The sequence below is a fragment of the Apodemus sylvaticus genome, chromosome 2, assembly GCF_947179515.1.
Source record: "Apodemus sylvaticus chromosome 2, mApoSyl1.1, whole genome shotgun sequence".
In the NCBI taxonomy this organism is placed as follows: Eukaryota; Metazoa; Chordata; class Mammalia; order Rodentia; family Muridae; genus Apodemus; species Apodemus sylvaticus.
In genome coordinates this window covers 165,944,183-165,968,903 of record NC_067473.1, presented here as the reverse complement: position 1 = coordinate 165,968,903, position 24,721 = coordinate 165,944,183, and the positions used below count along the sequence as shown (strand labels likewise).

The 24,721-nt window shown below is 39.6% G+C and overlaps 1 protein-coding gene and 1 long non-coding RNA gene across 2 annotated transcripts; one reads left to right on the top strand and one right to left on the bottom strand.

The window, feature by feature from the left end:
• Window positions 1-1,812: 1,812 nt before the first annotated feature.
• LOC127679293 (killer cell lectin-like receptor subfamily E member 1) lies at window positions 1,813-9,573 on the bottom strand. The gene is made up of 7 exons (XM_052175014.1): window positions 9,413-9,573; window positions 7,738-7,936; window positions 5,554-5,658; window positions 5,249-5,287; window positions 4,462-4,607; window positions 3,387-3,487; window positions 1,813-2,053 (listed from the first exon to the last, which is right to left on the bottom strand). Exons 2-7 carry the CDS (start codon window positions 7,916-7,918, stop codon window positions 1,942-1,944), a joined length of 684 nt encoding a protein of 227 aa, XP_052030974.1. The 5' UTR covers window positions 7,919-7,936; window positions 9,413-9,573; the 3' UTR covers window positions 1,813-1,941.
• LOC127679294 (uncharacterized) lies at window positions 5,551-10,951 on the top strand. The gene is made up of 3 exons (XR_007976729.1): window positions 5,551-5,646; window positions 6,629-6,703; window positions 10,494-10,951. It is a non-coding gene; the product is annotated as an uncharacterized LOC127679294 (long non-coding RNA).
• Window positions 10,952-24,721: the final 13,770 nt, after the last annotated feature.

Genomic DNA, 24,721 nt, shown 5'->3' with positions numbered 1-24,721 from the left:
TAATTCTCCTGTCTCAACCTCCTAAATGCTGAGAATACAGGTATCTGCTAGCATGCCTGGTTCAAGACAATGGCCATTAATCACTGGCTACAGTGAGATTGAAAACCGACTCTTTAAAAGGATTTAATTTCATTATGTTTTAAACTAGATATGGAGTATGATACATGAAAGTAATTCTTTGTGAAGACTGTAGGTATCGGATTCCCCTGGTATTGGGATTACAGCTGTTGTAAGCTGCCAGACTCAAGTCCTCTGCAGGGCTTCAAGCCCTCTGTGTCTGCTTCAGAGGGCTCAAGTCCTCTGGAAGCGCAGCCAGCACTCTTAGCCACTGAACTCCAAGCTCCAGGCTTGGAGGTATTCTCTTAAAAGACTTTTCTGGATTGTGATAGAAGTCCAGCCACTGTTTGGGTCTAGCTTAAGTCAATAACTCAGTTCACTCCATGAATATAACAGATAGGTCTGACATATATCATGTATTCTGCTGAATACTTCCAACCACAGAAGTACCATCACTTGAAACAACAGTCCAAGCCTTGGTATGACAATGTATTCTAGTGGAGAAACAGACAGTGGTTGACAGGAGGAATGCTCTGCCTTAAAAATAAAATGCTACTGTTGCCATGACCAAGTAGCAGAAGACACAGCAGGGAAGAAAGAAGGGGCCCTAAGTGAGCTTTTGTAAGGGTGACTATGGTTGATCATTATCGCTGTAACTGCAACACTGATGAGATTCTAGCAATGTGTGGCCACAGGAAACGTTTGAGCCCATAACAATATGTATACTATAAAAGGAAGATTAAAAAAAAGTGTCAACCACAAAGATAACCGAAACGGACATGAAACATCGAGTGAACTGTAAATACCAGTCACTGTTTTCCATCGTATCCTTTCACTGTCTTCTCCTAGAGGACTCAGTGGTGAAATCACCTGCGGGCAGAGATAACGAGCAGGCAAAAGCTGGAGAAAGATTCAGGAGAATTCCAAGCTCTATTGTAATCGAGTTTATCAGTCAGCCACATGGCTATGCGACTCTGTGATAACTTAGCAAGGACACAATCTTAGATTAAGAACTTCGTTTGCAGGTAGAATTTTTTTGTTTAGTTTTTAACACTTTAAAGTATCTCATCATTACTGTTTGACAATAACTTTTTGTATTTTGAGTATACTGGAATGCTACATGCATATACAGTGTGGTCAGATCAAGTGTGTTTTCAATGTGGAAATGGTATTCCAATCCAGGATTGCAAGGAACATAGCCCATTTGAGGCACAGTTTTGGCAACAAGTCAAAAATCAAAAGTAAAATCAATCTAAAATATGCTGGTGATTGTTCTTTTACACTCAATATTCTCCACTAACTCTTTAAGGAAGAGAACTCAAAGTTAGTAAAGTACATTGTACAAATATAAATGTGAAGTTATTTATTCAAAATTCTTGGGATAAAAGCTGTCTTAAGGTTCAGATTCTTTCAGTTGCAAGACATGAGAACATCATGCTTTAGAGATACTGACCTAGAGGTAGAACTGCCAGGGTCATTCAAGACACAGAGAATAAAGTATGGAGGATCTGAGGAAAACCAAGGCCCTTGAAATCCCTGTTCGCCTGACTGTGCATGTTGCAACACTATCAATAATATTTCTCAAAATATCACATTAAGGAAGCAGGCACTATACAGGGAAGTATATGCTACATTTTAACCTGACCTCATCAGCTTTACTTCATTATTTCATTCAGAAATCATTTATTACAGTATCTTCTAAAACACATGCAATAAATCTGTTAGCATAAACATCAACAAGGAATAACACTGGAATATATTTGAATACAGTTTTATTTAAGAAAAGGCAAACATTTGCTACACTTTCTTCATAAAATAAGCACCCCAGGAAAAATAAAAATGTTTAATTTTCATATCTTTTATGAACTCATAGAATTAAATATGCTATTTCTTGCAAATATACTTCAGTTTGTTTCCACAGTTTTCTCCCATATAAACTTCTTTTGATTTATAAGATACACAGAAGTTTTTCATATTGGCTTCAAGATTAGAAAACCTAAAATGAAAGAAATTCCATTGTTATCACGAAATTATATAGCATTTAAATGCCTAAGAGAATAGAGAACTGTTGCCCTACATATAAATGTTAAAAATCCAATCTGTTGCTGGAAAGAACCCAGGTATCCCTCAACAGAAGAGTGGATGCAAAAAATGTGGTACATCTACACAATGGAGTACTATTCAGCCATTAGAAACAATGAATTCATGAAATTCTTAGGCAAATGGATGGAGCTAGAGAACATCATACTAAGTGAGGTAACCCAGACTCAAAAGGTGAATCATGGTATACACTCACTAATAAGTAGATATTAACCTAGAAACCTGGAATACCCAAAACATAATCCATACATCAAATGAGGTACAAGAAGAAAGGAGGAGTGGCCCCTTGTTCTGGAAAGACTCAGTGAAGCAGTATTCAGCAAAACCAGAACGGGGAAGTGGGAAGAGGTGGGTGGGAGGACAGGGGGTGAGAAGGGGGCTTACGGGACTTTCTGGGAGTGGGGGGGCTAGGAAAGGGGAAATCATTTGAAATGTAAATAAAAAATATATCGAATAAAAATAATCCAATCTGTTGAATTTCCATAACCCGTAATTATTATCAGTAATACAATAGTAAACCACAAAGTTATCAAATCAGTGTGTAATTGTAAATTTCAATTAATATTTCAACTAGCAAAGAGTCTAAGGGCAAAGGATGTCAATTGGTTGTCAGGGTAGAGAAAGACAAATTCAAAAGTAAATAAAGAAAGAAGACTGTGGGTAGGTCTGAGAGGTGTAACTCAGTCGAGAAGCATGATGTTGACAAAGTCAACGCCCTCCATGACACCACAGTAAAAAAAAGTAAAAAGAAAAAGAATAGAGCAAAACAAACTGTGACTAACTCACCTAAATATGCATTTACATACCACAGATATTTGGTCTCATGGTAAGTGCAATATTAAAGGCCAGGAGGATATTAATGACATATTGCAGTCAGCGTTAGATCTTTTATAATGCACTCATTGATTTCACAGGCCAGGGGATAGAACACTGAACTAAAGAGGTTGCTCCTGAAGCCTAGAATTAAAGGAATTGATGCTAAATAAAGGTGTGCTAACTTATCCTCAGCCAAATAAAAGGAGTTGTTAGCTAAAGCCATCATTTCCTGAGTAGGTAGCTAGGGAAAGCTCCTTCCTGTGGTGGGGTGGGGAGGGGGAAGGAGAAAGAGACTGTTGGAACTGATAGTTGGTAGATCCAAATCTGGAAAGAGGGTGTCAAGGCAACGGTGTGAGGATAATGTTCATCTGCCTGGGGACTGCTTTCTAAACACCTGCTGCCTCGTGACTTACATCCCAGAGGGTAGAACCGAGTGGTCTCCCCACAGCCATTGTCTGCAAGTTTCGTTATAGTAGACTCCAACCCAAAAGAAAGTCTTCAAAGAGAAAAAATTCTGAAAGTGAGAAAACAAAGATAATTGTGGCTCCCACCATTATCTTCTCATCAGCTCTATGGAGGTGACTTTGAAGCTGTTGACTCCTTCTGTATATATTGATTCTATGTCTCTGAAGTCTGCAGTCTCACACACATGATGCCGTGTTGCAAGACATGCCCAAGCTATGAAAAGTACAAATTTCCTGTTCTAGTGGGAAATTTGGAAAATAAGCAGAGAGCAAAAGATAGTGTTAAGTTTGAGAGGAGAGTTTCCGCAGCTTTCTTGGAGACTCACTTTACTGTGGTATCTAATGATGAGACTCTGTATTCTGGAAGCACACTTTAACTTTATTCTGTCATCATTGCTGGAGTTAAAATTCTCTTCACTGTCACTTCTTCTTCTAGACAATGTTGGGCTGTGCAGTGCCATATTGTCTTGTTTCGTTTTGCTTTTCTCTCTACCTGATCTATTACTGAAAACAAATGTATCTTTCGGAATTCATAACACCGCATGTTTACATATTTATATAATTAATTATTGGTGGTACTGAGGACTGAACTTTGGGCCCTACATGTACGACAAATGTTTTATCCTTGAGCTACATTCAACACCCTATTTTCCTGATTTTTTTTTTAAGAAAGAAAGAAGGCTTTTATTAAGTTGCCCAAGTTTGCCTTCAACTGTAATCTAGACAAGCCTTGAACTTGTGATACTCTAGCATTGGGTTCCCAAGGAAATTGGATTACACACCTGTGCCACCAGGCCCAGGTTCAATTTTTGTGTGTGTGAAATATAATTCCAAATATCATTTCACTATTTCTATCTTTTTCACATAAAATCTAGGTCTACTTGACATAAAGAGTACAACAAAAGATAAAACAGTTTTGTCCTCAACCATGGATCTAGTGCTGAATTTAAACAAGTGTAGGCAGCACTGCATTTAAACTAATCTCTTTGGAGATCTCATGCCTCTTAACACACAGATAACTTACCATCTCCTCTTTGTTCATCCTTATGAGACTAGAGTTGAGAGACAAGCAGGCACGCTGACTCTCTCTCCAAATAACCTCTTCCTTGGAGAAGTAATAACAGCTACACCTGAACCAGACCCAGTTCTCTGGACAGGGATGATGGAATCCTAGAGAAGAAGAATCTATAACTCCAATGAATAGACTCACAGACCCTAAATGAGTTTTTCACTTGTTCAAAACAGAGAACTTGCCCACTTGCAACACTGTAACAATTTTCTATAAAGACAATTAAAGTCATTATAATAAAACTATAAACTGGAAACACATACTTATGTTTTCATTTTTATCTGAAGTTTTAGAGCATTTCTATTTCGTAGAACGTGTTTCTGCTGAGACTGATCCAGTCTCACTGCTGAGCCATTAGATCTGCTAAGTCAGAGTGGAAACGCCCCTTTATATAATAACTAGGTTCATTTTGTTTTTGTTGTTGTTGGAGAAATTACCCTTCCAAAATTTGTTTTCATGTTAATCCTATCCCGTAGAAAACCATAGAATTTCACAAGAATGTTTGTGCTGTATGCAGCGGGTATGTAATAACACAAACAGTACTTCTGTATTGTGTTACAGTTATCCAAAAACCTTTGTTCCATATTAATGTAAGTTGTTAAATGTCTGAGGCCATGTCCTTCCTTTCTTAGTTATTCTGCAGTGTCTTGTCTATGAAGACTGTCTGCTACTCATGGAGGTTATATAAGCAATAAACATGTTTTCCTGAATGTTTGCACCAAGGCTAGAAATCAACACTTACTTTCTGGCTGAATAATAGAAGATGATCTTTCAGAAGATACTACAAAAATAATCAAGATCACAATTAGTTCTTTTATATTGACACATCAACAGAATTTAAAAAAAAAAAACTTCTGTTCAAGAATAATGAAGAAGTAATTTTAGGGACAATGCTAAAAATGAAGTTGTTTATTTGTTGTTGTTGGACCAGAGATCCAAGCCAATGTCTCACACATAGTAGACAAGCACTTCAACTGCACCCAGAGCCAGGGATGAACTTGATAAGTTTCTGCAAACCTGCCCAAGAGGAAGACAAGAGTCACTTACAGTTTGTGGTGAAGACGGTCATCATTATGGTTCCAGCCATTAGGAGAAGGCACAGGGCCCCAAGCACACTCGAGATGAGCCTCCACCGAGAAGGTGAGTAATTCCCTGAGAAAGATAAACCCAAGAGTGGGACCAAGGCATTGGGCAGTGGGCCCAACGTGAAAGGATGGACAAGGTTGTTCCAAGGGTTGCATTGTCAGCAGAGCATTCCAATGACTGACTTTCCATTCTCATAGCCTGCCTGTTAAATATTGCACCCAAGGTTTAAAGCAAACAATTGCACATCAGTTTTAAAAGCGCCTAAACAACAGAAATATATTTACTTATTGGGCATCTCATGGCAAACTAATTTTTCTAGAATATTCCATGGAACTAGTTTAATATATTTAATTTAAAACAGAGTTCAATAGTCAATATAGGATATACAAATACCACTGGATAAAGATAAGCCAAAAACATCAGTGAGTAATTCTTAATTTGTGTAATACAGGAACTGAAATAAAAAGCCTTTTTTTGTTGTTAAAATAATCATTTAATAGAACTGAGACTTTCATTCCTATATTTGGCTTCAAACCCTACTCTCTACTGCCCTCTTCAGGGTGAAGAGGGTGTGTGTTGGGGGGAGCTAAACAAGAATACAATTCGAACCATAAATAGGGAAAGATTGGTTTAGCTCCAAATTCTTCTCTACGGGTAATTGCATTCTGAATTAGGAAACCAAATGAACATCTTTTGATCAGTCCTTTTCCCTTCCATATTTCCTGACCGTTTTCTTTGACCCAGCAAGTATGTATCAAGGTTTACAGTGCATCATTCAAGGATGGGAGTTAGTAATGGAGCTGAGAATGAGGGTTGGCCACACTTGACTGGATTCCACCACCTCTCTGCTGGCGAACAGCCTCGGACTGAGTCACATGCATAACAGTCTCAAGCTCCACCTGGATGCTCAGTGCACACAGCGGTCCTCTTCCTCTTGGTCTGCATTTCTCATCTATTTGGCTTTTCTTTCCTTTGGCCTTGATGCTCATATTCTCTTCCAAATACTCACCACTGACTGGACATATTCTCTTCTTAGGAGAAAGAAGTGAAGATCCACATACTATAAGTAAACACTCTATGGAATGAGATTTTGCTGTCTTTTCACTTGGGGGTGAGTTTTTAGACTACTAGCACTAACTACTACGGAAAACTTAATTCGTACTTTAACTTTCTCCGCTTTAGCAATGTTCCTCACTGCGAATGCTCCTGTCTTAAAAAAAAAATAGGTAAGAATGAAGATGAAGGTTGCACTCTGGTTCTTAGCACTTCGCCACTCAAGCTTGGATTTTCTCTCCTTCTTTGTTTCTTTCTTCCTTTCTTCTTTGCTTCCTTCCTAATTTAGCAATCTATTAATTGGCCTCTGGCAATTTCTAATCTCCCATTCTCTATCTAATCTCCCTTTCTCTATCTAATCTTCCAGATGTTTAAGGCAGGCCTGTGATAATCAGAAGAACATTCCAGAAATAAGCCATAACATATAACTACATTAACTGTATCAAACCTTCACAAAGATTTAATTTTACCTTTGCTTATATCCAACTTGTTTTTAGTTCCAAGTCTGAAGAAAATACATTCATCTTTTGTTTGTTTCAGGATATGATGAGAGTAAAGTTTCAAAGTGTCTCTGGCACACAATACCTTGGTCAGAAACCCATCAGCCCAACAAAATTCTTAATGCCCCAGAACAAGATTCAAAAACCCAGTGCCCTAGACAGCTATATTCAGTGAATTTTTTCATGCTTTAATTTCTATAATCCTGTAGCCAGAGAATTCAGTTCAATCCTTTTTCACTTCTCAAAAGTTTATTTTTCCATTCAAGGCTAAAGCAGCTTTCATTTTAAAAGCAAACAATGTAAACTATCTAGATGACTCTGAATTATTGTGGTACTATTTGTTCTTTCTTATAATCTAGAGTAAACTTACACTTCATTTTAACTTGTGTGTTTCTAACCATATTCATAAGGAAAAGAGAAAGGAAGGAAAGAAGAAGAAAGAAGGAAGGAAGGAAGGAAAGAAGGAAGGAAAGGAGGGAGGGAAGGAAAAAACCTTTCTGCCCCATTTTATATATCCCTAGTATTTAGCAAACCTTAACTTTAACCTGAAATTTCAACAATTTCCCTGTGCTTACTGAATACAATATCATACCTTCACCAGTGATGTCTTCTGCTGTGTTTTTGTGCTTCTTAAGATGTTTCTGGTATTTTTGCCTCTGCTCAATTGATGACAATTCATTTGAATGAAGTGAACTCCTAATATTGTTCTTTGTTTTGTTCTTCTGCTGGGAATTCACATTTAGGGTAGAATGGGTTTGGGGTGCTTCATTCATCTTTATAAAGACAAAAACCTGTGAGGGAAATAATGTAACTTTCAGCATATTATAATCTGGGGAGGTGTATTTTAGTAAAATTCAGTAAAGTGATAATTCTAAAAGTTTTTGTATCAAGGACTAAATAAACCCATATGCTTTTATGAATTCATGTTTTCAACTTTGAAGCCAAAACTATATGAAAACATATTACCAAAAACTTAGAGGTAAATTAAGAATTAAACACTTAAAGAATTAAGAATTTAAAACTTAAGGTAATAATTGGAACTTAGGTTCAAATTCAGCACTTTATGCATGCTACATTTTTTTAGACAAATTCTTACTACACAACTGACAGGCCTTGAAACTCTACTACTCCTGCTTTTAGTCCCAAAGAGGTAGGTTTCCAGGCATGGGTCACTATGCCTTGCCAAATTAGTTCTTAAATAAATGTGACTAGGCTGGTTGCATAGTTTATTAGTACAGTACTTGCTTAGCATGTATGAGGTGCTAAGTTTATCTCTATTAACACACACAGAGACACACACAGACACACAGACAGCACATATGCACAGAAGAAGGTAAGGAAGGAGGAAAGAAGGCAGGAAGGCAGGAAGGCAGGAAGGAAGTCAAAGATCCAAGATGCAGAAGCAGGCAGATTCCTGAGTTTAAAGCAGCACCTAATCTATATGCCAGGTTCTGGACCAGACAGGGCTACATAGTGAAACTCTTTCTCAGAACTAAAAAATAGCAAACAAAAATTGAAACAAAAACAAAAGAAACAAATCTGAAGGAATTAAAACATATTTTAAAAGATAAAAAATAGCTTGTGAAAAAATTTTAAATCTGCATTGTTATTCAAGGAGTATGATTTGTTAGTGAACAAACAAAAAAACCAAGATAAATACCAAATATCTAAAACTCAAAAGTGGGAAGAAAATTTAATTGTATGCTATTTCCTAACTTTGACTCTCCATGGCAGAGTTGGGCACAGTGATCAGAATATAGTCATTTATTTGGGACTCAGGTGCCAGAGAAGCTTCACTGTGAAAAATTTTTATATCTGAAAGTTACCATACTAAGATGGGGTTTGTGATATCCTTACTTTGGTCTGCCATTGATTTCTGTAAATTGGGAATAAGAATCAAATAAGATGAGACTTTGCTTTCTTGAGTACTCTGGTTAGTGTTTATTTTCAATTAAAATGTCTTAAGCAGGGCTGGAGAGATAGCTCAGTAGTTAAGAACACTAGCTGGTTTTCCAGAGAACATCCCAGAATTCACATGGTGGCTCGCAATCCTCTGTAACCCCCAGTACCCTCTATCCCGTGCTCTCTTGCTGTTGCTTGAGGCACCAGGCACACACAGGGTGCACATGCATATATGCAGACATAACACCCACACATATAAAATATATAATAAACTAAAAACATGCCTTGAGGGGGATTTATTGCCCCAAGAACAAATTGCATTAGTTATATGTTCCAAACTCTCAACCAGAAATGGTCAGACATACCTGAAGCAAGGAGGAAATTCCAGGAACAGATGCTAAAACTTTAATATGTGCTAATCAGCAGAGTCAGGAACAGAATATGTAAGACAGAACTGGGAGCACGGGAGGAAGCTGCTTGATCACACTTCACAGCCCCATAGCAAAGTCCTCACTAAAGCTGTACATTTCCCTTTATTACCCACAATATGGGTGAGAACAGGGCTTAGAACTCAAGTGAGATCATGTATCCATCCAGTGCTTACTACTCAGGAGACTGTGCATTCATTCACGCCTTACTCAAGTGATGCCATGCATTTATTCCAAGGCACAGCAAGTCATGGATCTTGAAAACAACAAGCAAACATTGATGCAATCAAATATTCCATTCCTATAAAATGTTGTCATATGTGACTCTCTGGAACCACAGCTTAAACTCAACAGTCAGAATCACATGAGAATGATGTGTGTGCATGCCTTTGCGTGTGCGTGTGTGTGTGTGTGTGTGTGTGTGTGTGTGTGTGTGTGTGCATATGGGTGGGTTTAGTCACCCTTGACCTTCCTTTGAACTTAACTAAATTTTAGACAGTTTTCTTCCAGAATATAACTGGCCAACATGCATGTTTTTCAAAGTTTGTACCTTTGAAGACTGTAGTTATATATTTTGAGATATAAATCTTTAGCCTATTCCCAGACTTATGCCCTAGGAATGTCTGTCAAAGACTCTGGTAAAGACATTCCTTTAGAATACCAATACAGTCAATAAGAAATCAAGAAAAAATAAAGTTCTCTGCCCAGCTCAGCTTCAGAAAGCACAGGCTGGGACAATAAACATCTAAGCCATTGGCTAACCTCTTCCATAACACCTTCTGGGATTTTCCCATTAGCACATGTTATCTCTTTCTTTTGTTTCTGATTTTTTTGCTTCAGAATTGAACTCCATTTCTTTCTCCTATTTCTATCATCTTGAATAAGTTGTCCTTTTAGTTCTTCCTAGTGAATTTCTCTCTATGTATACAGAAACACTTTATGCAGTTCTGTCTCATGTTTTGCATCAAGTTAAGTGACTAAAAAGAGGGAAAACAAACTTTACTGTTACTCTCCCCAGGACAGATTTTCAGAATCACTAAACCTTCTACTAATGAGAAGCCCAGAGAGACAACAAACAGAGTGGAAAGGAATCTGAGGAACTGCGACCCCAACACTGCCACCAATGGGCAGTATGCTGTAGGATGGGAGAGTAAGAAAGACTCTGGCCATGATCCCCCCTGCACCACAGTCTGGTGGAAAGTCTTACATCATCCAACTACTCTTGTCCTGACTCTCTTTTCATATCCCTAAGAAGTCCCGTTTGTTCAGTGGCCTGGGAAATGGCTCAGTCCTCCTTGCTGTTCAGTTTGAAGAGCCTGACTCACAGTCTTGGGGCCTCTACTACTTATGTGCAACTGGGATGTCTGGATTCTGGACTTAAGACTGCAATAAAGAATTTCAAGATGAGTCAAAGTGACACAAACTTGGCCTGGTTGTTGATCAGGAGAAAGGGTATATATAATTTAAATTGCATCAGAGAGAAAGGTCCCTTAGGGTTATCGGATGTGGAAAGAGATTTGGGGATTACACTATTTAGAGGAAAGAAAGAAAACATTTCAACTCTTTGAAGTATAAATGAAATCACTGGTGACTTAAAAGCACACTAGATAGGTGTACATGCAAGAAAGGAAATTTTTTAAAGAACAAAAACATGAATGGATGGATTAAATAAATAAATAAATAAATTTACATAGATCATACAGACACAAACAAAATGTTGCAACATATTCTACCTGGGCATACTTAACTAGTCATCTTAGCAGTTATATGTGTGATATTTTTAGGCAGTGTAGTCTCTAGAAATTTTGACCCAGCTAACAAGAAAAAGGTCCAGGGAAGGGGACATAAGGGGCTTGTGCCCTTTCTAAGACCCTCTTAAACATTTCCTCCTTCCTATTTTTGCTTTTCATTCTGTGTCTGTTATTTTGTTTATAATAGCACTCACCAATTTTGTACATTTTCCCAAAAATGATATGACTTTATTTTCCTTTTTGGCTGAAAAATAGTCCTGTGTGTGTGTGTGTGTGTGTGTGTGTGTGTGTATGTGTGTGTGTGTGTGTCTGTATATGTATATATTTTTTTTCATTTATCCATCATAGATACATAGACTGATAACTGAGGAATGAATAGTTCCATCATGGCATGGGTGTGCAGAAACTACTACTCAAGTTTTGAAGACACCAAGGCTGAATCTGCAACATTTCATCTTCTGAAAAATCTAATCTAGTCAGGCAAGATTCTTTCCAGCAACTTGTATGTGCATATTTGTCATTGGATGAATAGTTAGCAAAGTCTTTCACTCTCTAAGCTGTCTTCTCATTTGGGTCATTTTTTTCCCTCAGCTGTGCAGAAACTTTTGATTTCCTTTGTCAATTCTAGCTGGGATTTCCTACACTGTTAGGATCCTACAGAAGACTATTGTCTATGTTTTTTCTTGAAGTCCTTTCTCAGTTGCATTTTCATGGGTAATTTTTTTTCCATGGACTATTGCCACATATACTTTCTCTTAAAAGGTGTTTAATTCCCTTAACGCTTAAGTTGTCAGTCTTATATTAAAGTCTGATACATTTTATGCTTTGATATATTAATACACTAGAGTTGTTGGGATTCTGCTTTGTTTTTGTTTTTGTTTTTAATGTGCTATGGAACTATTCATTCCTCAGTTATCAGCCTATGTATCTATGGATGGATAAATGAAAAAAAATATATATATATACAGACACACACACACACAGGACTATTTTCCAGCCAAAAAGAAAAATAAAGTCATGTCATTTTTGGGAAAATGTACAAAATTGGTTATCCTGTGACAGCTACAGATACAAGGAGTCCTTAAATGGATCTAGCCTGCCACCTAATGTCTATGCAGAAAATGACCATAGTTATTTTAAAATTCTAGCCTTGTTGAGAGCACACCATGAAAGTTCTTGTGCCTACAGTTCTCCAGACCTTAGGAATGTTAAGTGAAGGCTCGATTCCCCAGAATAGAAGAATGCAAGTCGGGAAATTGGGGCAGGGATGAGCAGGGGAAGAGGGATGGGATGGGGGATTTTCTGAGGGTAATGCAGAAGGAGGATACCATTTGAAATGCAAATAAAGCAAATATTTAATAGAAAACAGCAAGGGGGGAGTGTAACTGTCCTCTCAAATGAATAGAGGTAAAACCTATTCTTTCATTGACAAAGCTACGAGTTGAAAGTGATTAACAGCCTGTTGATCTGTTGGGCAATGTCATATCAAGTGCCCACAATCAGAATCAGAGGTGGCTAGTAATATACAGTAATCTATATATCCAGAGGCTTCCCCAAGATCCCATAACCAGTACCAGAGATGACCAATAGGCCAAAATATCTCTACATTATCTGTATGACTGAGACCAGGCCAGATCCTCAGTAGGCCCTTAAGCTAATATAGGTAGCCTATCTCTCGAACACATCTTCTTGGAAGAAATGGCATGTACCCAGAGTTAAGTTTCAATGTAATCATACTTTCTTATGCACCAGGAATTGTATTGTACCAGGAAACATTTTACCAAATTATACTGTTTAAATATGCTGGCAATAAACCACTTGTCATCAGACTCCTGAGGTTTGATCCAAGTTGATAAAGTCAATCTGAACTGAGTTTTTATTTGCATCTTTTCAAGGTTCACTTCCCTCCCTACCATGACCACCTATAGGGGCTCCCTCACAGCCTTCCAAACTGTGAAGAAAGTTTGGGTCCACAGAACTGCCTTGCAAATTAATTAGGTTCATTCACACATGTCAAAATAGATGATAGATGATAGGTGGCTTATTTCCCTACAAATGAATAATGATGTTGTTGATAAATCAACTGAAGGCACAAAATTAGTAAGGAAAATCAGAAAAGGAAGATATATTCAATGTGTCCAATGAGATCCAGTAACCATTCCCCACTCCCACATGCACCTTCTTGGTCCTGACCTGAGGTTAGGTGTGGTCTAACCTATCACTCACCCATCTTTGTCTGAGCCTGGTCTCATCCTGTAAGGTAGTCTGACAAACCTATGTCTTAAGGAAGGAACCAAGCCTCTCTATTATGAAACAATATATAGATATTATATTTAATGGATTTAAATAAAAGGTCTGGATAGACTCACTTCTATCCATCAAAACCATGCACAAATGTTTCTATCCTGTTAAGAATTTATAACCAGATGTAAAGACTTTTTTATTCACCTCACCTGTGGCACTGATGGAACACAGCAGTACCCTGAGAGGGAGACCTACTGGTAGAAAGGTGATGGGGGTGTATCCTGGAAAGGGAGATCTTGTGCTTGGCTGCCAGAATGGGAAAAGCCATCTATCTCCACAGCATGGCTTCTGCGGCCATAATGCACTATGATAAGAAGGATTCAGATAGCCAGGCCAATGGTCATGGGCTGAAACCATGAGTCCAAGTAAGGTTTTCTTCCCTATATGGCAAATAAGATAACGAATTTGAAAAACATGAGAAAATGAAGCAACCTTTGATCTACCATTTAGAAGAAAGGAACAGCACATAGAGAAAAGACAAAAATCAGTATCTGTGCTATATAAAGACTTCAAGACTAGCTTAAGCTGTAAAAAACGATTTCATGTTAGGAAATAAGACATTACAGGCTGGTATTAGCACTTCCCTAGAAGATTATGATTATTTCTGTACTAACAGTGAGATCACTCTGTTGTGGAGTGCAGCTCCTCTGCTTTGCTTGCCAAAGCCAATCACTTTGGAACATGAGCAACCACATCTGCATTCACATCTGCTATTAAGCTGGTTGATCTCCTCCTGACTTTGTAAGTTGAATGTTCACCTTCTTGAGCCTATATCATTATTAAATCTTAGAAAGAAAATGAAATCTGACATGGCACCAAGATAAGAACTTTACTTGGGTTAGGCCCTTGTTTCACAGGACCATAGAACTATACTTAGCAGGAATTCTGATTTTCATACAAAAAGGATATGCCAGGTAGAGGGGCAGATGTCTCTCTCTCTCTCTCTCTCTCTCTCTCTCTCTCTCTCTCTCTCTCTCTCTCTCTGTATCTGTTTTGGACACACCCTCGTATGGGTTTCTTATCTGTTGAGTGAATAACTTCATGCATCAGTATGGCACATTGTCCTGGCAGTGGAACTCAAAAGGATTTGTAAAGTCAACAGTGTGCACGTACTTAGTCACATGGTGTTTGTGTAGGTAGGGAGGAATAACAACTCTGTAGCTAAAGGGAACCAGCAACTCATGAGGGCAAAGCAAGATCTAGAAACTTCTTTCAGGTATTTTGAAAGTCAGAAAACTCAAAATGTATGCTTGATTCAACCCTCCTGGATGCCCTGGGTTGAAACTCGGGATAATCAGTGAGGTAGAGGAGACTCTGCTCATACCCAAGGACAAGGACTTCCTCTTTGTGTTTTGCTTGAGGGAAAGGCTTGAAATACCAGGGTTTGCAGGAGGCAGCTTTCAAGTTTTCAGATTAACTCTTGCTGAATAGAACCCTTCAGTCACTCTTAAAACCTTAACTAAAAGAAAGAAAAAGACATCTTGTCTCTACTGGTCTGCCTCTGTAGCACTACCTACTCAATGGAGCATCCATGGAAGTTTCATGAAATGTAGCCATAGGCAGGATGTGCTACCTGCAAGGGTGTGTGATGCCTTTAATAACAACACAGATGTTGTTATCAGAGCCTGGGAAAAAAGCTATGGCTAGATCTCCTACATTATTCCCAAAGCTCTGGCAGGAACTACATATCTTTCCTGAATCCCATGTGCTTGTCTTCTGTTGGATGTGCACTCAAATGTTTCACTTTCCACATAAACAACTGCATTTCTAATTTTACATTTTATGGGGGGGAAAGAGGTAAGTAAAAACTGATCATAGATCCATAGATGCAGTATTAATATTTTTACCGCTAAAATGTAATCCTTAAGCTGTCTGTCACTGCAGAGTTAATGATAAACCAATGGGAAGAAGAGCTGGATTCTCAACCGTCCGTGAAGCTGAAATTTAAACTGACAATAAGCACGACTAGGAGTGTCTTTCTGGCCCAAAACAAAGAAGTGAAATCACATTCATACATTTGGTATTTATATTCCAGCTCAGACACCGTTCCTGAGTTCTGGGCCATACAGACTGTCTTTAACTTACTACCAAGTTAAACCAGAGGTACAGAATATATGGTTATTTTATACATAGTTGGCCCATGAGTTATACCACAGTTTTCACACCAGAGTCTCATGCTTTAGGCACTCTCATGTCTATGACCACTTCAATGAAAGCTTCAATGGGCAAATAATAGAAGCAACCAGGTGATTTCCCCCTGGGCCTGCCTGACCCCAATTTTGCAAAGCATACTATTCTTCTGCTCTACTTTAGTCTCACTAAACGCTCCCATAACCTGTCTCTCCTTTTCCAATTGGGAGAAATGTTCCAGTGTAGATAATCCTACCTGAAGGCCATGTCACCCAAGGACTGGGATTATTTCTAGTTCTCAAATGGCAGTACTAACCTTTATGGAAGTGGTTCACAGGACTCTTTGAGAAAAGGACATTTAAAGCTCAGTGTTGGGGTTGGGGAGTGGGAGGCACATCTGAGAACTCAGGGGAGAGAACTCAGGACATGAGTTTGAATAGGTTATAAGGCAGACTTAGCAGAATTACACCAGACTTCTCACCAGAAACTATGAAAACTAGAAGATCCTGGGCAGATGTCATATAGACCCTAAGAGTACGTAAATGTTATCCCAGACTACTATACCCAGCAAAACTCTCAATTACCATAGACAGAGAAAACAAGACATTCCATGACAAAACCAAATTTAGACAATATCTTTCCACAAATCCATCTCTACAAAGGATAATAGGTGGAAAATACCAATACAAGGCAGGAAACCACATCCTAGACAAAGCAATAAAGTAATTTTCTTTAAACAAACCCAAAAGAAGATAAGTCACATGAATAGAACTCCACCTTTAACAATGAAAATAACAGTAAGCTACAATCACTTTTCCTTAATAGCATTCTTAATATTTCATATGTTATAAAATCCCTTAAATCATTTGTTAGTATAAGTAGAACCATTTTCAGTTTTTAGTTGTAAAGAAAGTCCTAAAAGGGAATTGTATTAAGAGCCCAAGCCGTATCTAGGACTGTGCTCTGCAGCTGGCCTGTTAGGGAGAGGCAGAGTGCATGCCTGAAGTGCACAGATCTCCACACACCTGAGAGACGGCCTCAGACACAAACAGGTGCAGTTCCGGATGCCAAGCTGATGAGAACCACTATTTACTAATTACACAGTAGAAGCTTGAAATATTGTGTAAAATATGCCTACAATAGAGGACAGACTATAAAGACCCTCCTCTGACATCTTCCCTTGACAGTCTGATGATTTATGTCAGATCAAGGGCAAGAACAAAATTCAAAAACAAACAAAATCTACTTAATGGTCATTAATGTATAAAGATTTAAACATAAGGACTTTAAGATTTGAGATCTTTAAATTTCAGGGTAATTTTAAGTTTGTTCTCAAGAAGACTCTCCTATAAATAACAAGACACTCAGAAATACCTGAGGAATCACAGAAAATCTTAAAGAAGAAAACAACTGGGCTGCCCATGCAAACATGAAAGTACATATCCAACTGATATTACAAACGAAACAATAAAAATTAATTCATTAGATAATTAATTAATTCACAGTCCCATAGAGGAAGAACTCAATGAAAGCCTTTAGTTCTTACTACATTTTGCAGGCAGTCTGATGTAACAGATTCTTAGGCTGTAACAAAAAAATAATTTCAGTTGAAAACTTTAAAATAATCTAACTTCAATTGATTATACTTCTAGTTTAACACCTTCCCGCCTCCAAGAGACTTTGAGAACATATAATTATGCTTCCATTTCTTGGCCACTGTATTATCCAAGAGAAATAAGTTTCTAGATTTCATTGTACTGGTATTTTCCTTCTTAAATTCACATGTGCTCACACTGCTGTTTTTAATTTTTGTTATAATGAACAAAAGTAAAAATGCTTTAAACGAATTCTGATAATCATAAATACAAAGAAATATGGTTGGTCTTTGACTGAGCAAAGAGTTCAAAAGTTCAGGAATGAGAATCTCTTTGTTTTTTGATGTGAAGGACAAGATAAAATTCCTTATTTGGCTAACACTGCTAGTGCACCTTTGGACGGATGTGTAATTTGACCAGGCATCAGCAGGGAAAGCAACTCCCCACATTCTCAGTAACAGATGATTCCCTATGCCAACTCTTTGGCTGCCTCCTGCCAGCAACAGCCTGGTTCCCAGCTTCTCTCTTAGGTACGCTCTTCCTGTAGGTGCTCTCTGAAGACAGAGGTGCCAGCAGTTCAGTATGAATGACTGTGTCTCAGTAGGATTGGATTTATTTATGTTTATTTTTTATTTTTAAGGCAAATGAGCTCAGCTGAAGGAATTCACTAAACCTTTTTGTCATTTCTGTCTTCAAACCCAGTTTCATTCCTTCCCATTTTCCTGTAACTGGACTCTCCATCTTCAAGGACTTCATTTTCAATGTTTTCCTTCTTTCATTACAGTCTCTCCACAGCCACACCCCTTCTGCAACATTCCATTTTCCTCAAATTAGGTAGGTTTTCATTCTCAGTGCATCTCTATCCCTCATGTTAATCTATACATATGTTAGTTAAAATATCCAATGTTTGAGAAATAGCTAATAAAAGCTGATTGACTGTGGTGAGTTTAAACTGTTGAGCTTTACAAAGCCAGGAGTGAGTACAGTCTTTCGGGGATAGCAAGTGGAATTTAAATATAAAATATATCCTTCTTGTACTTTTGAAGAGCCATCTATAAAAGCATTAAAAGTCATATCTATAGGCTTTTTACATTTAATTTTAGACAGTAGACATAGGATACCTTCAAAAAATCTTTTGGCTAATGATTATGTATTAATCCTGGGCAACATTCTAATGCTGCTTTCAGAGTATAACAATTAATCAACATGGGCTTTATTTAGCAGCACAGTGATTTTTGGAGGCTCTTTACCAGTAAGTAGTTTAATACATCTCCTTCTCATCACTACCAAGGCTACAATATATTGTAAATGAGAGTTAAAGATCATTGTAGAGAATTGTGACTTGCATAGATTTCTATAATACAATTACCTTGTTGACATATAATTTCAATAGGTCATGAGGAGGAAGTATAGGTAATTGATAAGAAAATAAGGGATCAATTATATTAGCTACTGCTTTAGCAACATTATTATTTTTAGCTATTCATTAGTTCTTTGTGAATTTTGCATCATGCATCCCAATCCCACTCACCTCTGCCTTCTTTCATAGGTCCATCCAACATTGCAACCTCTCCCACTAACAGAGGGAAAAAAATCTCAAGGAAGTTGTAGTGTGTCACACTATGTGCTACAGTACACTCTTTTGTCTACAATTCTTTGCTCTCTTTGCTCGCAAATGTTCCTTGTAATGACTCATTGCTCTGTTACTAGTCCTCTGTCTTCTGCCACTCTATCAATACTGGAGGCTCACTAGGACCCCTCTCAGATATCCTGTTGTTGCCCTATGTCGGTGGTGATCCTGTGGTTGTAGATCTGTAGGATCGACCTTTCCATGTTGGGGTGAGCCAATTCAAAGTCCTAGATCTTGGCCTGAGAGGTATCTGAGCTGATCGGCCCAGCACTCACACCCTCAGGGCAGACAAGCAAGACCCTCAATCCAGACAAGCAAGACCAGCTCTACCCTGCTGTACAGGCAAGATGCAGAGCTCTCTCTCCCAAATGATGTATCAGGTGAAGGACATGGCTAATTCTCCCACCTTCATATCCCAGGGCCCTCACCAGCCTTAACCCATAAATTTTTGTAAGAAATTGAAAGATACTGTGGTGCAAGTAAACGGTGTCACCAGACAGAAGAACTGATAAGGCTGAGTGAGCCCAAATCCAATAAGTCTCAAAACTGAGAAAAGTAGGGCCACTCCCTGTCTAACTCTACCTGCTCTGGAACACGGAACCATGACATCCCACTAAGAGTTCCATGGCAATCAATCCCGAAGCATAAAAACCTGGAGTTCTCCATGCTAATAAGATGTCTGCCTAGACTGGGCCTGGACCCTGAAGCCAATGAGCTTCTCTTCCTGGACATTTCTTCCCACAAAACGTATTTAATCCCTGGTTCACCCTAAGTAAGGTGTATGCATTCTCATCTATCATCAAATAAAGCAGTCTGAAGAAGCACAGACTCTCTTCTTAATCAATAATCTCCTCAAAGAGGAGGCCTTCATTATAAAGAGCTGTGCCTAAATCACCCAGAAAAGACCTCTCTTCCAGCCACACCAAACTCTTCACACACACTCAGAAGCAAACTGGGTTTCAACCTCATCCCGGGCTCTGCTCTCTCTTTTCTGCTTAGCGTGCTCTGAGGGAAGGATAGACATGGGAGTCGGTCCCAACTCCCAGAGGTATGGCAGGGGCACCTGGGCACACAGGAGACTGGGAACCACAGCAGTCATCCTAGATCTTGCTGTTTCCCAACCAGGAAAAACATGGACCCCCCATGACTAACTGTGGCCTGTGTTCTGTCTCTCCTGAGTGATGTGCCAAGGACTTCCAGTGAGGCAGACACTCAATCCTGCAGGATACCATGTTGGGGAAGTGTTAAGCTGAGAGGATGGTGGCAAATTTATTGTTGAATAATAATTTATTCTCAATAATTATTAGGTGATTACTTTTATATTTTCTCTGGAACTATGTGTAAAATTTGCTCTTCTTAGGTTATTTACAATAAAAGTTAAGTACTCATTTATGTATTGATTAGATAAGCAGAAAAGAATAATATCATCTCTATAATTAATGAAATAATTAAGGAAATTTAATCAGCATGGGCTTAAGTGCTTTATTTATATAATTGACAAATAGTGGGGCTATTTTTCATTCCCTGTGGCAAAACTTTTCATTGATGTGGAGCCACTGGCTGTTGAATGTTGAAAGTGGGAATACAATACAGAGAATGCAGACATCAGAGTGTAAAAAAATAAAGTCAAGTATAGTAATTTAATGTCCTTAGGGAATCCCAGTAGGAGCAGGGAGCCCTGGATATAGAGCCCCCATTGTTTTTACATTTGAATTTATGCCCCCAAGACCATTTAATGGTTGAAATTGAAATTTATTTGTTGTCTTTTTATGAATTCCAAAGGACTGAAGTTTCTGTATGTCTTAATTTCAATTGTTCCTGTATTAGAAAGTTAGGCTTTGTTTTAATTTTTCCCCATGAAGAGTTCATACTAAGTCATTCCTGTTCTGAGGCAAAAACAAAAACCAGGAGCAATCCTAGCATTCCTGTGGGTAGAGGCTTGGAGTGGGAAGTGAGAAGTGAGGAGATGGAAGGGGGTGGGGGAGCCCTACATTCCTGGGAACTGAGGAAAGGGCCCTGGAACCTGGCCAAATCAGAGGACTACAAATTTCATTAAAATTGCCTCTCCCTCTGCTCAATGAAGAGGGCTGAGTGCTAGAAAGAAAGAAAACAAGATACACTGAAACTTAGAGAGGAGAAAGTAGGGAAGAGCCTCAAACACATGAGCACAAGGGAAAAGTTCCTGAACAGAACACCAATGGCATATGCTCTAAGATCAAGAATGACAAATGGGACTTTGTAAAATTGCAAAGCTTCTGTAAGGCAAAGGACACTGCTAATAGGACAAAACATCAACCAACAGATTGGGAAAAGATCTTTACCATCCTAAATCCGATAGAGGGCTAATATCCAATATATACAAAAACTGAAGAAGTTAGACTACAGAGAATCAAATAACCCTATTAAAAGTGGAGTAAAGAGCTAAACAAAGAATTTTTACCTGAGGAATATTGAATGGCGGAGAAGCACCTAAGGAAATGTTCAATATCCTCAGTCATCAGGGAAATGCAAATCAAAACAACCCTGAGATTCCACTTCACACCAGTTAGAATGGCTAAGATCAAAAACTCAGGTGACAGCAGATGCTTTGGGGGATATGGATAAAGAAGAACACATTGTTGGTGGGATTGCAAGCTGGTCCAACTGGAAATCAGTCTGGTGGTTCCTCAGAAAATTGGACATAGTACTACCTGAGGACCCAGCTATAGCACTCCTGGGCATATACCCAAAAGATTCTCCAACATGTAATAAGGACGCATGCTCCATTATGTTCATAGCAGCCTTATTTATAATAGCCAAACTGGAAAAAACCCAGATGTTCTTCAACAGAGGAATGGATACAGAATATGTGGTACATTTACATAATGGAGTATTACTCAGCTATTAAAAACAATGAATTCATGAAATTCTTAGGCAAATGGATGGACCTAGAAAATATCATCCTGAGCAAGGTAACCCAATCTAAAGAATACACATGGTATGCACTCACTGATAAGTGGATATTAGCCCAAAGGCTCAGAATATCTAAGATGCAATTAACAGACCACATGAAGCTCAAGAAGAAAAATAAGACCAAAGTCTGGGTGCTTCGGTCTTTCTTAGAAAGGGGAATAAAATACTCATGTCACAGAGACAATGTGTAGAACAGAGACTAAAGGAAAGGCCATACAGAGACTGCCCCCATCTAGGGATCCATCCCCTATACAGTCTCCAAACCCAGACACTATTGTGGATGACAAGAAATGCTTGCTGTCTGGAGCCTGGTATGACTGTCTCCAGAGAGACTGCCAGAGCCTGACATATCCACAGGCAGATACTTGCAGTCAACCATTGGACTGAGCATGGGGTCTCCAATGGAGGAGTTAAAGAAAGGACTAAAGGAGCTGAAGGGGTTCGCAAACCATAGGAAGAACAACAATATCAACCAACCAGATCCCCCAGAGCTCCCAGGGACTAAACCACCAACCAAAGAGTACACATGGAGGGACCCTTGGCTCCAGCCACACATGTAGCAGAGGATGGCCTTGTCAGGCATCAATGGGGGAAAGAACGTTAGTCCTGTGAAGGCTGGATGGATGACCCAGTATAGGGGAATTCAAGGGTGGGGAGGTGGGTGTGAGTGGGTGGGTAGGGGAGCACCCTCATAGAAGCAGGGAGAGAGGGGATGGGATAGGAGGTTATGGTGGGGGGGGGTGGATTGGAAAGGGGATATTTGAAATGTAAACAAAGAAAGTATTCAATAAAAATTTTTCAAAAAAAAATTTCAAAAAGACAGAAATTCAGCTCTCCTGTACAAAGGGCCATAGCATTAATGAGTCAGAAGTTTGGTAAGGAGTAGGAGAATCTGGGCAGAGCAGAGACCGGCTAATATCAGAGACCTGGGGTGGGAGAGGGAGACAAATCTACGAAGCAAGGGCAGGAACTCCCAAGGACGACAGGAGAGGGAATGGACGTGGATATGGACACATCCCAGAACTTGTGATTTTTCGGGTTCCAGCTGTGGTCTGCAGAAGCACCAGTAGAAGTCTGGACATTATGTTTTTGCTTCTGCTTTCTCATTCAGCTGAATGTTCTTGAAACACTTGTTGTCAGTGAGTGAATTGCAGGGACAGCGAGTTGTGGGAACCGTGGACATCAGTGCCCTCACCTCTTAGCTCAAAGCTGTGGCTGCTTTGTGCTTTGGCAAGACTGGGATGATAGCAGTCTGTCGGGGAGGGAGTACCAGGTTCACAGAGAGCGGAAGTAACCCCTGAAGGGATGTAGATAAAGATGGGAACTGGCTGGGGGACAAGGGGACCTTCAGAATTCACGGACCAGATACCTGGAATTTGTGAATCTCTGTCGGGGTGGGGGGTGGGGGGTCCTCTGCCGGAGGTTCTAAGGACTCTTCACTTTTCAGCTCCAGTCACTCCTGTCACTCACAGGGTTTCAGCAAGAGACCTTCCCTCCAGGCTCTGTCCTTTGGCTCTACCCAGCTGTCTGTGACCTAAGTTCATGGCGGTTAAGATGCAGGGATCTATCCGGAGAAGAAAGAAGAGAGGAGGCAGGAAGGTACTGACCTGGAAGGCCTTGGTACTCCTCGAAGGGAGGCTCCTGGGTTCCTCTTCTTCTTCTTCATTACCGTAGTGACACCAGTCTGGCATGGCTTTTTCGTGTCCCTTCTCCATCCAGGCTTCAGTGGATTGGCAAACTTAGGGGGACAGTTACTATGGGAGGACAGTAGCAGAGCTACCTGAATAAGGAGGGCAAGGCGAAACAAGGGCAATGGCTAATTCCACCCTCAGCCCCACTGGGGTCCTCAGGAAGACTAAAGCATGTCACCGGGACAGGATATGTTTGATGGGCACAGTGCGGACCCGATAGGAGGAGGTCTCAGACTGCTCCCCTGAACCTAAGGCAGTTTATGGTCTGAAGAATGTGTTTGCCCCGGACTCCTTACAAACCCTTCACCGTTCCTGGACCTCTTTACCCTAGAACCTTCCTTCCCACCCTCCCAAGTCAGCAAGTCACAATAGGAGCAGTCAGGAAAGAGGCAGCCATAGCCGCCCACGTATTTGCCTTTCCCTTTCCCCTTTTCCTTCTTTATTGTTGTTGTTGTTGTTGTTGTGCTTTAAGGTAAGATTTCACACTGTAAAACCCACACTACAGAATCCAAGCACTATATTCTCTTTCCCAGTCACCATGTGATTTACCCTCCGCTTCCACCAGGTGGCGATACGCGCTCATGCCTGAAAATAGCTCAGCTGCTCAGGCTCATACTGTGTCCACTGTACAGGTTTGACAATGGTATTGGGTGGGAACACATGGAAGCTTCTGCCCTTACTTCCCAAGCCCATGTCCAATGGTATTCTTTTAGGAAAGAGTAGGTTTGGTTGGTGGTGGTGGTGGTGGTGGTGGTGGTGGTGGTGGTGATGGTGGTGGTTTGCTTGTTTATCTGTAAATGGCAGGCAGTAAATATATTCAACCTGAGAAGCCATGCTATGTCTGTTCCTGTATCAAATAGTTCTGCATTTAGTGAGAAGGCAACAAGCTCATGAATGGGACATAAGAATTGTCCTCTGTCCCATCTTGTGATCGCAGATTAGGGTATATTCCATGTACCCTAATTGCTTGGTGTCCATTCCCCCAGAGTGTCATCCTCAAGTACCGTTTAAGTTGTACTCACAAGTCAGCAGTGGGTTCTATGTTGCCTGTGGCTTCTGGGTCAGCTAGAAATGAAGGCAAGAGGTCTTGAGTTTAGGGCCTTTGGATCTCTTTATTACTACATAATGGATTCCTTGGATTCAGTGCCCATAGAAGATATGTCTTGAAGCCTTAGGCACTTGCTGAGAGAGAG

Excerpts from the sequence above, each read along its gene's own strand:
- LOC127679293 (XM_052175014.1), bottom strand. The coding sequence starts at position 7,918 with ATGAATGAAGCACCCCAAACCCATTCTACCCTAAATGTGAATTCCCAG. Across the intron at positions 5,288-5,553 it reads GACCGTCTTCACCACAAACT|TATCTTCTGAAAGATCATCT; the intron begins GTAAGTGACTCT and ends TTATTTTTGTAG. Across the intron at positions 2,054-3,386 it reads TCGGTTCTACCCTCTGGGAT|GTTTTCTAATCTTGAAGCCA; the intron begins GTAAGTCACGAG and ends CTTTCATTTTAG.